Source organism: Phoenix dactylifera, unplaced genomic scaffold, assembly GCF_009389715.1.
Source record: "Phoenix dactylifera cultivar Barhee BC4 unplaced genomic scaffold, palm_55x_up_171113_PBpolish2nd_filt_p 000388F, whole genome shotgun sequence".
Classification (NCBI taxonomy): Eukaryota; Viridiplantae; Streptophyta; class Magnoliopsida; order Arecales; family Arecaceae; genus Phoenix; species Phoenix dactylifera.
Window position 1 is genome coordinate 387,119 of NW_024067834.1, and position 14,712 is coordinate 401,830.

The 14,712-nt window shown below is 42.4% G+C and overlaps 2 protein-coding genes across 2 annotated transcripts; both read left to right on the plus strand.

The window, feature by feature from the left end:
• Positions 1 to 6,145: 6,145 nt before the first annotated feature.
• LOC120105879 lies at positions 6,146 to 6,964 on the plus strand. Its single transcript, XM_039118620.1, has one exon. The coding sequence runs from the start codon at positions 6,146 to 6,148 to the stop codon at positions 6,962 to 6,964; it is 819 nt and encodes a 272-aa protein (XP_038974548.1).
• Positions 6,965 to 7,232: 268 nt separating this feature from the next.
• On the plus strand, positions 7,233 to 9,954 carry LOC103700885 (thaumatin-like protein 1). Its single transcript, XM_008782782.4, has 3 exons — positions 7,233 to 7,535; positions 7,632 to 8,340; positions 9,248 to 9,954. Exons 1-3 carry the CDS (start codon positions 7,478 to 7,480, stop codon positions 9,411 to 9,413), a joined length of 933 nt encoding a protein of 310 aa, XP_008781004.2. The 5' UTR covers positions 7,233 to 7,477; the 3' UTR covers positions 9,414 to 9,954.
• The last annotated feature ends 4,758 nt before the right edge of the window (positions 9,955 to 14,712 follow it).

Sequence of the window (14,712 nt, forward strand, 5' to 3'; positions counted from 1 at the left end):
TCAAAAACAAATAGCAACATACTGATAAAATATATCCAACGATAAATCCAATATATGCATAAATAAAAGTGCTCAGTTGTAGGGATTCTTACAGAAATTTGTGGACTGACACAAGCACAGATCCGAATCACAACCTACGCGCTGGGGTGCTGAGTCCCCTGATCAAAATCTCCTGGCACCGCCGACTCTTCCTCTACAACATCAATTATAAATCATAACTAAATTATTTAATATTTAAATATTCTAAACCATAATTCACATCTACTATGGGGTCCATCACCAGGTCCCCAAACATCTCAATCCCTCCAGATCTAGGGCAGTCGGGGTGGCCCGACTACCACTCCGTACCACCAGCCTACGTCGTCGCCAGCCGTGGCCGCAGCCACGCCGTGACGATGATCGGTCCCGTTGAAGAGACCAAAAGAATGGATGATTCCTCTCTCTTCATGGTTGGGAATACATCTCCCCTTCCCCATTTCTTGGCCCAAGGGCAGCAGCCACCACCTGCCCAATCCTCGGCCACCACCCTCCCGACCCTCGGCCACCACTGGCCGAACCATCGCCGGCCACCTCTGCTCGCCAGCCGTGGCCGCAGCCACGCCGTGACGATGATCGGTCCCGTTGAAAAGACCAAAAGAATGGATGATTCCTCTCTCTTCATGGTTGGGAATACATCTCCCCTTCCCCATTTCTTGGCCCAAGGGCAGCAGCCACCACCTGCCCAATCCTCGGCCACCACCCTCCCGACCCTCGGCCACCACTGGCCGAACCATCGCCGGCCACCTCTGCTGCAGTCGCCGGCGATGGTAGTCGGCCAAAAGAAAGAGAGAAGAGGAGGTCCCTCTTCTTCATTTTTTTTCCTTCCCAACACCCGAAAGAGCCCCCCTCTTCTTCTTCTTTCCAACCGAAGATCCACCCTTTTTTTCTCCCATCATCAGCCGAAGGCCTTCCTCATGGTGGCTCGGCCTCCCCCCCCACCCGACGGCAACCCAAGCAGCCCCCTCCGACCACCGTCGCCGCCGGCGGTGGTCAACCGACGCGAGGAAGAGGAGGAAGGGGCGGGATCACGAGGAAGAAGGCCTCGGATCCGCCATCCCCCATCTCCAACAGAACTCTAAAATCCCTCACAAATCTCCACACAAACCCAATCCACCCCATCTGCCATGAATCCCGGCCAACCGGCGGCCGGTGGCGACGAAATTCGAAGGAGAAAAGCCGAAACAGGGGTACCCTGTTTCGGATCCTTCTCTGACGGTCTCGTCGGCCAAAACCAACTCAACACGGCCCAAACCCTAGCAAAGGCAGCACAAGAGGAATCACGCTTACCTCGGTCCGGCGGGATGCTCCGGCGAGCTTTCCGGCGAGTGATGGATGAAAGAATCCGTGAACAAATCACCGATCTATGGAGGGTCTTCTCCGAAGGAAAGGCTTTAGAGTTTACCCCCACGGCCGGCCGGATCTCGACGCTCCGTCTCCACTCCGGTGTTTGGTCCCCTCCAACGATCACCCTAGCGCCGTCGCCGCCCCCCTTTGCACCCTCCTTTCATCCATGATCGCGCCCAGGGCACGATCGTAAAAAGAGGGATGGGCCCGGTCTTTTTGGGCCGGCCCGTCTCTCTTTCTTTTTTTTTTGTTTTTTTTCTTTTTTTTTTAATGGGTATTACAGGTTCAAATCATTTGAATGAGCCCAGCAGATCAGATCCGAGGGCTAATCATACCAGTGTGAACGATCAAGATCACCGGCGTCCAAGGCTTCCGTAAGAGATCTGGTCTTCGGTGCGATCCATAGATACCATGCGTCCCCCTTTTTGTTTTCTAGAACAGTCGACGGCGATTGATTCTTGTTTTTTATGGGACCCGAGAATCACGTAAAGCTCATTTGAATACATCCAAAAAACCAAAAAGTTAAAAATATTTTTAAAATAATGGCACCGCGGCTTAATTACTCCACGATATTTCACTAAAATGCTCTACCATAAAAAATGTAACGCAATCTGTAGCTTTATTGGTATTGCGACAATATGACTTAAAGATGGTATAGTCACATGTACACGACTAAATATTTTAGAGCAGAGACTACTTCTGAATCCATCAAATCATAGTAGCTGAGTCATCCTCGAGATGAATAAAATTTGTCTAGAAATAGAGTTTTGCATAGCTAACACGTGCCCAAACAACTTTTAGCTCGGCTTTATGGATAATAGTACTATAGATCCAACTCCCATCAGCAATGATAAAATGAGAATCAAGGCCTATAATCATAAACCCATCATCTTCTCTATTTCCATCTTCACTCATACTGCCGTCAGAGTTTATTTGGTGGAAGCTTTGAGATGGAGGCTCCCAAGTGATGAAAGTCATCTTGGTTGCTACAAAAACTGAGGCTGAGGTGGAACTCCAGACATCTCAAGTTATGATAGATTCTCTAGTGAAAAATGAGTAGATGGCTTCTGTTGTCTTGATGAAGTTCCTCTCCCAGGTGAGTCTTAATGGCTAACTGCTATTCACGGCAATCTTTTGTAGACGTTAATTTTGTTTTGGAAGGCGGATGGCCTACACTTTTGTTTCCTAAAAGACTCGACGGCGATCCTTCGCTAGTTTTAATTTCGTATTCAAAGACATCAATTCGTAGATACCATGCGTCTACGCTTTTGTTTCCTACAATAGACGAAATCACAAAGCAACAAAACTAGGACGCCAGATTTGCAAGAAAGTTAGGGAATCTTGCAAGCTTGCTCAACGAAGTCAATGAACGGTTTGATTTTTGTCACCATGCGTTGGGCCGTGTACTATCCTCCAATTCTCGAGAGTGTCACCAAAAGAAAGAAAACGCTGGCGAGGACAACGCTATGCTACGACTGCTAGCTCCCTCGTACACTGTACTGCAAGAGAATTTAGCGCACGGCAAAGGGTAACGCGGACGGGGGGAAGAAAATGGAGAATTTGTTTCCTAACTACATGCACCACCATACGTAACATCAATCACAACCATTCATTTTTATAAACTCATTCATCAAACCCATATCTTAATACATTATTACCTAAAAGAGTAACTATAATTGATGTACACAGCCAGATAGTACATACAAAAAATAATTTCCCACCAAGGTGGTAGCCCAGTTGGAACGGGGCGTTTGCTTCTAATCAAGTGGTTCCAGGTTCGAAACGCACGGGCGTCGATTAAATTTGGGGACCGTATGCCCCGCGCCTGGACACGGGGTCTAGAAGTGCTACTGGTCGGCTGGTAGCCTGGGTGGTGCCAGGTGTGACGTACTCACACGAGGTACTCGTGCCAGAGCCCAGTGGGGTAATGAGCCGAGGCCACGGGTGGGAAGGGTATGAGTAATATATGGCTGGGGCCTGGTGAGCTGGGCCTATACCAAACGGTCATTCTGCCCGCATCGAACATGCTCCTGGCGGGGCGGGGGCCCAGTGTGGGGCTGCTACGCGGGGGTGGACTTGTCCCTTCCTCCCCTCTTCCCTTTTTTTCAGCAAAAAAAAAAAAAAAAAATTCAGAAAAGTGATCAGAACTACGATTAACCATGTTGCAGAATATTCTTTTTTATCCTCGATGGTTGCTGCTGCTGCTTCTTCTTCTTTCTTTCTTTTTTTTTTTTCTTTTTTTTTCCTGCTTAGATAAAGAGCAAAGGAGGAGAAAGGGACGAGCCCACCCCTACGTACAAGCCTTTATTGGGCCCCCATTCCGTCAGGAAAATGTCTGATGCGGACACGAATGACCGTGTGTTGGGCACCTCGTATCCTCCCCACCCATGGTCCGGCTCGTTAGCTCTCTGGGCTCCGGCATGGTTACCTTCCGTGTGAGTACGTAACCCTCTATGGTTGCTTTAGATAAGGCCTCTATAATGCAGAGTTGCCACCAACAAATAAAAAATATCTTTTGCAAATCAAATTTTTGGTTATCAAGAAACTATTATCATTACATTTCTATTTAGCACTAATTTTTATTTTGAATTAAATATAATTTTTGAATACTGAGATAAAATAATAAATAATAAAAGAACTCTGCATATTGATCAATAACAAATCAAATGAAATATTTATTTTCTTACATTCAAACTTGAATTAAAAGATAATCTTATTTATATAAAAGAGAAAATATTTAATAATTCTCAATATTATTGTTATATTACAATTATCGGACAAATCACATTATTGGTCTTGGAATAGGTGGTACAAGATGTGCAGTACATTTTCTTAGATTATCATCGTGTTCAAACCGTACATATCATCACTAAAATGTATCCGAGAGTATCTTAGCTAGCGAGCTCTTGTGATCACCCTAGACCTAGACCCTTGTGCTGGAATTTTTTTTCCACCAAATAGCTTTGAATTTTTTTTTTTTTTGGTAAAAACGACATTCATATAGGATTTACATGAGTATAGCTTACCAAGTCAAAAGCAATAAAATAATATAAAGGAGAAGGAATCTCTATGACACTAGTCCAAAAAATCTCTCCAAAGTATTGAACTACGTAGGAGGTGATCTAGTCTGCAACTATGTTCGTCGACATGTGCACTGTTTAAAAAAAAGCCAAACCTCTAACCAGTCTATGAGTCTCAAAAATCATTAGGTGACCGTCCCCATGTCGATCTATTCTCGGTATCCAATCGATCACCTTTTTTTCCACCATTCTAACCTCCTCCACGGGCCATCACTGGATAGCTGCATTTCTTATGAATATCAATTGAACTGCAGAGCCTGCAGAGATGTCCATTGTGTCACGTAAGGTTTGTCTCCCACTTTTATTTGGAGTCCGGTATTTGTTTACCTATCAATAGTACTGCAAGGGGAAGACGGCCACCAACTAGGAGACATTTTTCCCATTCTAAATCAGTATGTCAAACCCTGCCACCATTAGCCGGCTAGGTGAATCATACTGTGATATTGGGTTACGGCTGTGCGGTTGTAGCTAACGCCGAATCCCACCTACTTCTCGTTAGGTACATTCTCACGAGGGACCAAATTTGACAGTCAGCAATTCAGTAATATTATATCGATACTGATCTTCCCAAGAAAAATTTAAAAAACATGAAGTACGTACAAGAAAAGAAACTCTGGAAAATTCAACTCATAGACGCGAAGACTAATGCATTTAGCTGGGGACCTGGGGTGATATAGAGTAATAGGCTCACCCAATCAACAAGACCCAAACATTTAGTTGGGGTAGTAGTTAGGCAATGGATATGGGAGTTGGGAATCCGTTCGATTCGTGCTAGTAGTGGACAGTTTCGTTTATTTTCTCATTGACATGGGTACGACCATTAAAATGGGTACATATTTTTCTCGATTCGGGTGGCACCTATCCTTGTACAAATTACACTTCGAATTATTTCATGAAGGGAAGAATTTGAACTCCTAAAATCGGGAGAAGATTTGTTAGAAAAAAATCAAAAACTAGACTCAAAAATTTATAAAACGAGTCCTTATTTTAATAAATTTATTAATATTAATACATTAATATATTAAAATCCCCTGGGACCTGCAACTATCCGAGGTTCAACCCCACTTTCACCACGTCCCCGGAAATTTTCCATGAAACCGTTTAACCAACAACCGGTCCATTCGAATTCCAAAACCCACCATTAAAAAAATAAAAATAGTAAAAAATATATTATTATTTAGGATTTTTTTGCATAAATATTTTTCTAAAAATTTAAATTTTTATAAATATTCTCTTAAAATTTATATTTATTTCTATATCCTTATAAAACACTTTTTTTTACAAGTATCCTCAATATAACGGTTTTTCTAACACCGTTAATAAAAACCATATTTATTTTTTATTAAAAATAAAATAAAATTTTAAAATTATTTTTTTCCTCCAATGAAATAGTCTAATGAATATTTTTGCATATCTATCTATTAAAAATATTTTATTTATTTTAATTTGATACCGTTAATATTTTAATAGTGTTAGATGATGTGGGTACATATGTAAAAATGAGAATTAAAAAAATAAAATATATGTTTTAAGAGAACATATATGTAAATATTAATTTTGAAAGAACATTAATGTTTGGGTCAGCTAGGGTGAGGGCAGCTGATGTACAGGCGTTGTTGAGGGGTGAGCCGGTCAGGCGCTGTGAGGGCAGATGGATTTGGAGGATGCGAGCTCATCCGCGGATGGCACTTTTCATTTGGAAGGTGGTCTGGGACTGTCTGCCAACCAGAAGGATGCTGGCCAGGAGGGGGATAGAGGTGTCCCCGATGTGCATGAATTGCCCGGAGGCGGTGGAGACTATTAGCCATGTGCTTTTTGAGTGCCCGCAAGTAGCTCAGATCTGGAGGAGGGCATCCTTCCCAGGGCTTACCTTTGGTGTGGGAGATTTTCTACAGCAGGTGAGGAACGCCTTACGATCGCCGAGCACTGCTGGATGGGGTACTGCTGCTGTCTTCCTGGCATATTATATCTGGCTGGACAGGAACGCTAGAGTTTTTGAGGGGAGAAGGGCTTCTCTGAGGTCCGTTGTAGAGCGAGCTCTCTGTCAGGCAGTAGAGATCTTGGAGGCCACTGAGGTTGATTCATCTGGAATAGCTAGGGACATCTGGGACCCCCTCTTCGCTACCACAGTGTCCGGATTTGTCTTTATCGCTTGGGAGCCCCCACCCCCTGGCTATTTAAAAGTGAACTTCGATGGAAGCTTGCCCGGCGGTGGCAATCAGGCGGGAGTAGCTTTTGTCATCAGAGATCATGGCGCTAGGCTGATTGCAGCAGGGGGTTGCCGCTCCTTCGAGGCCTCGGCCTTTAGGGGGTTGCACATCACTCTGGAGAGTTTTTATGGACTCAGCATTCTTCTGTGGTTCGCGGCTGACTGGGTCGCCTCTTTCGCTGCACATCACTCTGGAGAGTTTTTGTGGACTCAGAATTTTTCTGTTCCTTTTGTTTTACGTTGTTTGCTTGATGGTGATGTAGCTGGCAGTTCTCATGCTAGAATAGTGTGAGCTGCCGATTCACAATATATATATATATATATAATTTGATATTTAGAAAATTTGTAAAAAAATGATTTTATTATTTATTATTTTTGTTTGAATATTTAAAGAGTCATTTTTTTTTTTGTAAGCTTTAATGTGAATACACCGTGCCAAGTCAAAAGAAGGCAAGCGATAGAAGAAAGGGGGTAAAAGCGTCAATGTCGTCCATATTCATCGCTTTTTATTGGAACTCGCTTTGCCCCGGCTCTTCTAGTCCCGAACACTCGTATGCCCCTCCCTGCTCCGAAAACAGAGCGGCGCACCAGGAGTACGAGCAAATATCTGGAAGAGGTTGCCGAAATTACCTCAAAGCATTTTAAATTGCGATCCTTGCGGGCCCCATTCTGCAGACTCCCAGATGGTACATTCCCCCGTCGCCTCCCGTAGGACTTCCTTATAAATCCCAAATGCTCGCTGGTTTTCCACTGCATTCTTTCTCAAGAAAAACTACTAACAGACTCATCCTCTCCATCCAATAAGATGTCCAGATTCCTAATTTTTATGGTCCTTCATTCTTTTCTTCTCTTCTTTGTTTCAGGTAATAAGCATTCTTAGATCTACTCCCTGCTCTCCTCTGTTTTCCTTTGTTTTGAGGATTTATAGTTATAAATATGGGTTGTTCTTCGTGTTTCAGGGGGTTTAGCGGCGGCGTTCACGCTGACGAATAACTGTGAGTACACGGTGTGGCCGGGGTCGCTGTCGGGGGCGGGCACGGGGGAGCTGGAGACGACGGGGTTCGCGCTGGAGAAAGGAGAGTCACGGAGCCTGAATGCGCCGGCCAAGTGGTCCGGCCGTTTCTGGGGCCGCACCCTATGCTCCACCGACTCCGCAACCGGCAAGTTCACCTGCGGCACCGGCGACTGCGGATCTGGCACCATGGAGTGCTCCGGAGGCGGCGCCGCACCCCCGGCGACCCTGGCCGAGTTTACCCTCGACGGAAGCGGGGGAATGGACTTCTACGACGTCAGTCTCGTCGATGGCTACAACGTGCCGATGCTGGTGGTGCCGCAAGGAGCCAGCTCCCCCGGGGGGAACTGCAGCGCGACGGGGTGTCTGGTGGACCTGAACGGTGTTTGTCCGTCGGACCTGAAGGTGGTGCTCGCGGGTGTCGACGGGGGGAGCGAGAGCGTAGCGTGCAAAAGCGCGTGCGAGGCATTCGGGTCGCCGCAGTACTGCTGCAGCGGGGCCTACGGGAACCCGAACACATGCAAGCCGTCGTCATACTCTCAGTTCTTCAAGAATGCCTGCCCCCGCGCGTACAGCTACGCCTACGACGACGCCTCCTCTACCTTCACCTGCTACAACGCTAACTACCTCATCACCTTCTGCCCCAGCACCACCAGGTATGGTATTTTAACCTTCCTCGCGGCAGCAAAATTAAAGCTCTGCTTCTTCCTTTCTTACATTCGTTCGCTTAAAATCTTTAAATTAAATCGAGTTTGGTCCGGTGGTTCGCACTAGAAGGCCGCGCTGTGGCCTTATAGATGTAGCCCAGTGTTTTGGATTCGGGCAGCTACGAATAGTGATTTCATCAGGATAATATGGGAATTTTTGAGCGAGACGCTGAGTTTGCTACCTTTGCGTCAATCCGTGGCAAAGAGAGTTGGAAACGAGCGCGGCAAGGAAGACTTCCTTTCCTTTCTGGCTGCGTGCAACGATGCGTGCACAGGTGCTGCACCTTGCCCTTCGTCTCAAACTTTCTGGCTGTTTCCGCAGATGTCCTGACCACTAGACGTGACATTTTGGCATCTCCTATTCCTGTACCTGACGAGCTTCGCTAAGCTGTCGCTCATTCGCTGGTCAAACCTTACGTGATGACATGGCAGGTTATGATTAGTTTATTTATTGGACAACGCCAAAAACGTCATGAGACATCAGCAACTCGATGCTAAAATATCTAATCTGCCAACCGCCTTTCTAAGCCCCGGAGAATGGCGGCCTGAGGAAAAAGCTTATTAAATCAAGTCGGCAACCGTGTCCTTGATGTCTGGTGCGAGCCTTACATCCAGATTTCCAAGAATCGCCGTCTTTCTCTTTCCATCATCTTTCTTCCAAGAGTCGCCGTCTTTCTCTTCCCATATTCCTTCTCCCTCCTCCCATACTTTGTCTGCACTCGCGGTAGTTGAATTGCCTCCTCGCGCACCAGTCCACAGAACCCATTCCCACTTCTCCGTGGCCTGCTCTAATAGATTACTAAGATTTTTATGAAATCTTAACCTAACATTTTTTTTTTTTTTGATATCTTAACAGTCAGAAATCAGCGGCCGATAATCCGGAGGCCGCGGCAGGGCTGCCCTTGATCAACAGCACGATGGCCTTCCTGAGCGGCGACGCCTCGCCCTCCATGCCGCACGCGGCGCTTCTTCCCGTCACTCTCGCCGTCCTCGCTGCTATCGCGGCCCACCTAAAAGTCTAAACCGCCCACGCGCTATCCCATACGTAACTTGCGTGCGGAAGGGCGCGCGCGTTGCGGTTTCGCTCGCCCACTCCGCGCCCGTCTTGCTGCATCGTACATGAGAGGGCCGACCGCCACAACCACCGCACTTCTCCGCCCTTCTTTTTTTTTGTTGTCGTTTTTGAGAAGACGTGGCACCACCTTTTCTCTACTCGGCCGGGCTCCTTTGTCTCTCTTTGAGGGGAGATTCTACTGCTGGCGAGGGTGACGATAGTGCGACAATGACCGAAGTTTGAATACGGCTTTTTTTATTTTCTTTTCTCTCTTGCAGAAAGGCTCAGGCTTCCGCCTGTACGAAATAAATATACTGGATGATTTTTTATATTTTTTTATCTTTCTACATGCTTCGCAGTGGGTGGTCGCAATCGATTTTATAGTTAATTACATGGTGATTTTATGTACCGTATTTGCGCCACGCCTAGAGGTGGCACGTCGTTCTCCGTGATGTGAAATTCAAGGATGAAATATTGTTATCTTAAAGTTTTTCTTATGTTTATATATATATTTATATTTGTATAGGTCTTCGAAGGTTACTTTTATGTGAGTCGATCAGCATGGCTTGTCGATGGCACGTCGTTCTCCGTGATGTGAAATTCAAGGATGAAATATTGTTATCTTAAAGTTTTTCTTATGTTTATATATATATTTATATTTGTATAGGTCTTCGAAGGTTACTTTTATGTGAGTCGATCAGCATGGCTTGTCGATGGCTTCGGTCTAGGGTCGATGGCGCATGGCATAGTCCAATAGTTAAATCGAGTAAAACCATATCTGATCTTGACCTGTATGTGCGTGACCAAAAGCGTGTAACTTAAAAAGGGGGTTGAAGTAGTCAAAAGGAACTGCCAATCACCGGCGGCAATTTTCACTGGCAAAAGGTTGGGGGTAAGAGGGCACCACGTACTCATGAGGTCCCTTATTTCCTGATGTGAATGAAGTGATTTGAAAGGACTAAGTTTTCCTAGTAAAATCTTGTGATGTTAGTAAAGATAGCACAAGCCCTTTGTGTTCTTTTTGCTTGGGTTGCAGTGGATTTATTTCCTTTTTTTTCGTTGTCCGTAAAGAAGCATCATCTGGTCAATGGTCCTGCGTGTCAAGATCTGCTTTAGTTAGCTAGCTGATTTGCCGAGTCACTAAATAAAAAAAGTATACACATTAGACTTTTTGAGATGCATATTAACTATTTTAACGGCACACGTGCATTTCAAAATTATTTATACATGCGCCCCTGAAAATATTAGCAAACTCAACAGATTGGGAAAAACCTTCCAAGTTGATAGGTTAATGGAATTAATATTTGTTCTCAATTAAAAATTTTGACTGCTGTTCGAAAAATCAGTTAACATGGAAAAAAAGCAGTAGATAACCTTCCTTCCAAATGAATGATGCATGCAAATTTGTTAGATGAGTACATAAATCACAAGAGATAGATAATTTCAATTTCATTATTAACATTTTTAAGAACAAGAATAATTGGGTTTGAATGTTTAGATGATATATCCCCAGTATTAGGATTTAAGTAAGTATAGTGCAAGGGGATCCTCGACAAAAGGAAAAACTTACATTCTTAAAGCTTCTTATGTTAGCTGAGAACAAAGGCAAAGATTTAGGATCAAGATTACATCTAAATGGCAAAAACCAGAACACAACAACGAGGGAAAAAAAAAGCAGAGCATCATCGCTGTAGTTTTACAATTGAAAGTAAGAATGGAGAAAGAGCATATATGTTTTAGTAGTCTTGACTGCAATATGACCCTATGTGTATGGTCTTATCCTGTCACTATTTCATAGACCTGAAAAATAGCGAGGTTCTTGTGGTTGAAATGAAAAACCTTTTCACTTCACCTATGGATCAACCTCACCAAGTTTGATTAACATCGGTGAATCTTATTTGGTTCGGCACACCATGTTTTAGACATTAATTTAGCTTTCTACGTGTCTTCCTCTAACCCGCTTGGAAATGCAACTGCTAATTGCCTCCATGTCAATGCTTGATATGCTTGTTGACCACGCTAATTAGTTCTACTTGGTGAGTTGGCGACAACCACATAACCAAAATATAGAGCCCGCATGGGCGGCACCGACTGAACGGAGCTCGTCATTAAAATGTGCCGAGGTTGATGGATCAACCAACGTGAGGTGGCGCCACGACACCACAGGATAAGTCCTGGGACCCACTTTATCCATCCTTTTCTATTGGCGTGCTGCACCCCCTTCCCCTTCCTTCTTGTTGAATTGAGTCAAGGCCAAGCACAGGAACCAGTGTAAGTGGGCATTGAACTAAGTGTAGGGCCTCCTTTAGATCTAGGATCCTATGCAATGCACGGTTTAAACACGACAGTTCTATGTATTATACACGATGCATTATTGTTGATAGTCGTTCATCTCCTGATGATGGCCATCTGCTCGGCAAACTTGTTGGTTGCCAACTCCTTTTTTCTGTCTGAGACGAATGTCGAATCTGGTTCCCTTTTGAGAGGGTTGGTATCTCCTGTTCTCATACTATTCCACCTTCTATGGAAGACCCACCAATTTTAATACACAAACTGGCTTTAGATAAGGACTCTTCTGCACCTAATTTCTGCAGCAAAGTCTCGATAGTGATCCACCAGCTAACACAAACAAAGAATCCAATGAGCCCAACTAAGGTCGTAAAAATTGAATCAACCTTCCCCTCATGACATGTAAAATGCGTGGAGAGTAGTCCACTAACCTTTGGTAATCCGTCGCAAGAGCAAATCGTTCATTCGCTGCCTGGTTATTAATTCTCCTAACCTTAGAGGCTACCATATCCAATCCTTTTCTAGGTTGAACTGCGTATGCTGACCATCTTCTCCCAACATACTGAAGATTATGACATGCATTAAGATTTTTCCTCAAAAAAAAAAAAAACATTCATTAACATTCCATAGAGCACATGCTTCTTGTGCTCATGACCTGGCCAAACAAAAATGATGGAGGCCATATTTATTCAAAGCATAGTTAGTAAAAGCATATCGATTTCAATGAGATAGGACAAGTTGCTTAGTCAAGTAAGGTGGAAAGCATGAATGCATTGTCAGGAAGAAGTATAGATTAAGTAGTGATGGTGGCTAAATATTGAATAATATAGCCTATGCTTCGGCAGTGAAGTGTTCTTCTTCTAGTCAGTAAAAAGGATTCAGTTTGACTTAATGGATGAATCATTCTCTTGTCCTCAGGTATAGCTGGTATTGAGTCATTAGCTGGGTGGAGGTCCCGCTCGGGGACGAGGGCTGGTCGGCCACTCGTGATGATTTGGTGCAAGCTATTAAGTGGAGAGGATTAAAGAAATTTTTTCAGAGAACACGTTTATTTGGAAGGAGGCAGCAAGTGTGACAGGTCACAATGCTGCCTTGTCTTCTCCGGGCAATAAGAATTCCAATTGTTTACTAAGTTAGCCAAAGTTCTTAAATGTGTATCTAGTGTATTGCTTTGGAACCACTTGGGATGCGAATTTTGGAAATGTAACTATCAAATTGGTCTTTAGCCCACTACCACTCTAATCCACAATTGCCATTCGGTGTCTCGCTCACATGTTGCCACTTGGCCTATACATATAAAGCGCTTGGGGCCTAGTCATCATGATCGGGACACAATTCAAGAACTACTTGTCTTCTTAGTTCATTGCATGTTTTCCGCTTCGGCCGCATTTTTGGGATGTTCTTTTGTTGGCAAAAGATTGGACTTTTAAGTAAAACTAGATGGGAAAGAAAAAAAATACACTAACCATAAATAGTCTTTACGAACATAAGTAGTCTTTAAGGTCCATAAAATGTGATCCAAACTTTAAGAGACTTTGCTTTAAATGGGCTTAGTTTGGGTCTTGGCGTCTTGCACAATAAAACAAATTTCAGTATGACAAGGTCTTCTTTGGCAAAGCTTTTAGAGAAAGTATTTTGTAGCCCTCCAAAAATATTTTTAAGTAATATTGTGGTGTTTCCTAATAGTATAATAATAGTATAATAGTATATATTATTTTAATTTCACTATAAAAATACTTTTGAAAGTATTTTCAGTATTATATTATAATAGTATAATATATTATATTATTGTAGTAATACATAATTATAAAATAATATATTCTTCTATTATATTATAAACACAATATAATATATTATTAGTATTATTAATAATATAACAAGATAATATATTAGATTACATCATCATATTATATTCTATTGTATGACTATTTTATAATAATATTATATTATCATTAAATATATATATAATAATATTGAACAATATAATATTATGATACTATAAAATAGTATAATCCATTATTAGATTAGGTTCTAATCCAATATATTATATTATATTACAATATTATTATATTATATTGTATTATATTATAATAATGTAATATTATATCATCATATTACATTATATTATATTTTAGTAATATTATTCTATTAATAAAACATTACTATCTATATCACATCATATCATATTATGTCATATTATTATGTTATGGTATTCAATATTATATTGCACTATATTATAATAATGTTATACAAAATAATAATATTTTAATATAAAATATTATGCAAAATTTAATTGTACTATACTCCACCATGCCATACTATGCAATATTATTTATTGTCATTTTATTATGCTAAAAGTACTTTCTCATTTTGATACCAAACATATGTTAAAATTTCATAATACTTTAGAAATATAGTTGATTAATAGCAAATAGCTTTTCATAAAAATTCTACCTTCAAAAGCTCTTCTTTTCGAAAGCACTACATCTAAAAGTTTTACTGTCAATAGCAATCCCAGACAGGACCTAAGATTGAGCTCAAGCATAAATTTCTTTTCTCAGAAAATATGGTGGCATCGCCAGCATCTTGGTTCAAGAGTAGAGCCACTCGGTAGGAATGCACACCACTGATAGTGGTGCCAAAAAATAGGCCAAAGCCCGATGGGTGATAAAAACCCATCATTTCATGAAGAGATATATATGAGTCCCATCTTTTCTTTCTATTTAAGAACCTTTTGATCAAGGCAATGCCGAAGGGCAAGAACTAGTAGAAAACAAAGGCCCATCCTCAAGTTACGAATATTTCTATGTGGTTCATGTTGTTCATGTCGCAGGCAGGAGGAAACTCCTTAGCTTCATTATAATGTACATTTGATTGCCTCCTTGCAACTAAGAACCAATAAAATTCTTTGAAAAGGTGTCCTATATCAAAATGAAAGCAATAAAGACATTTAGAGCTAGTTTGGATAATTTGGCTGA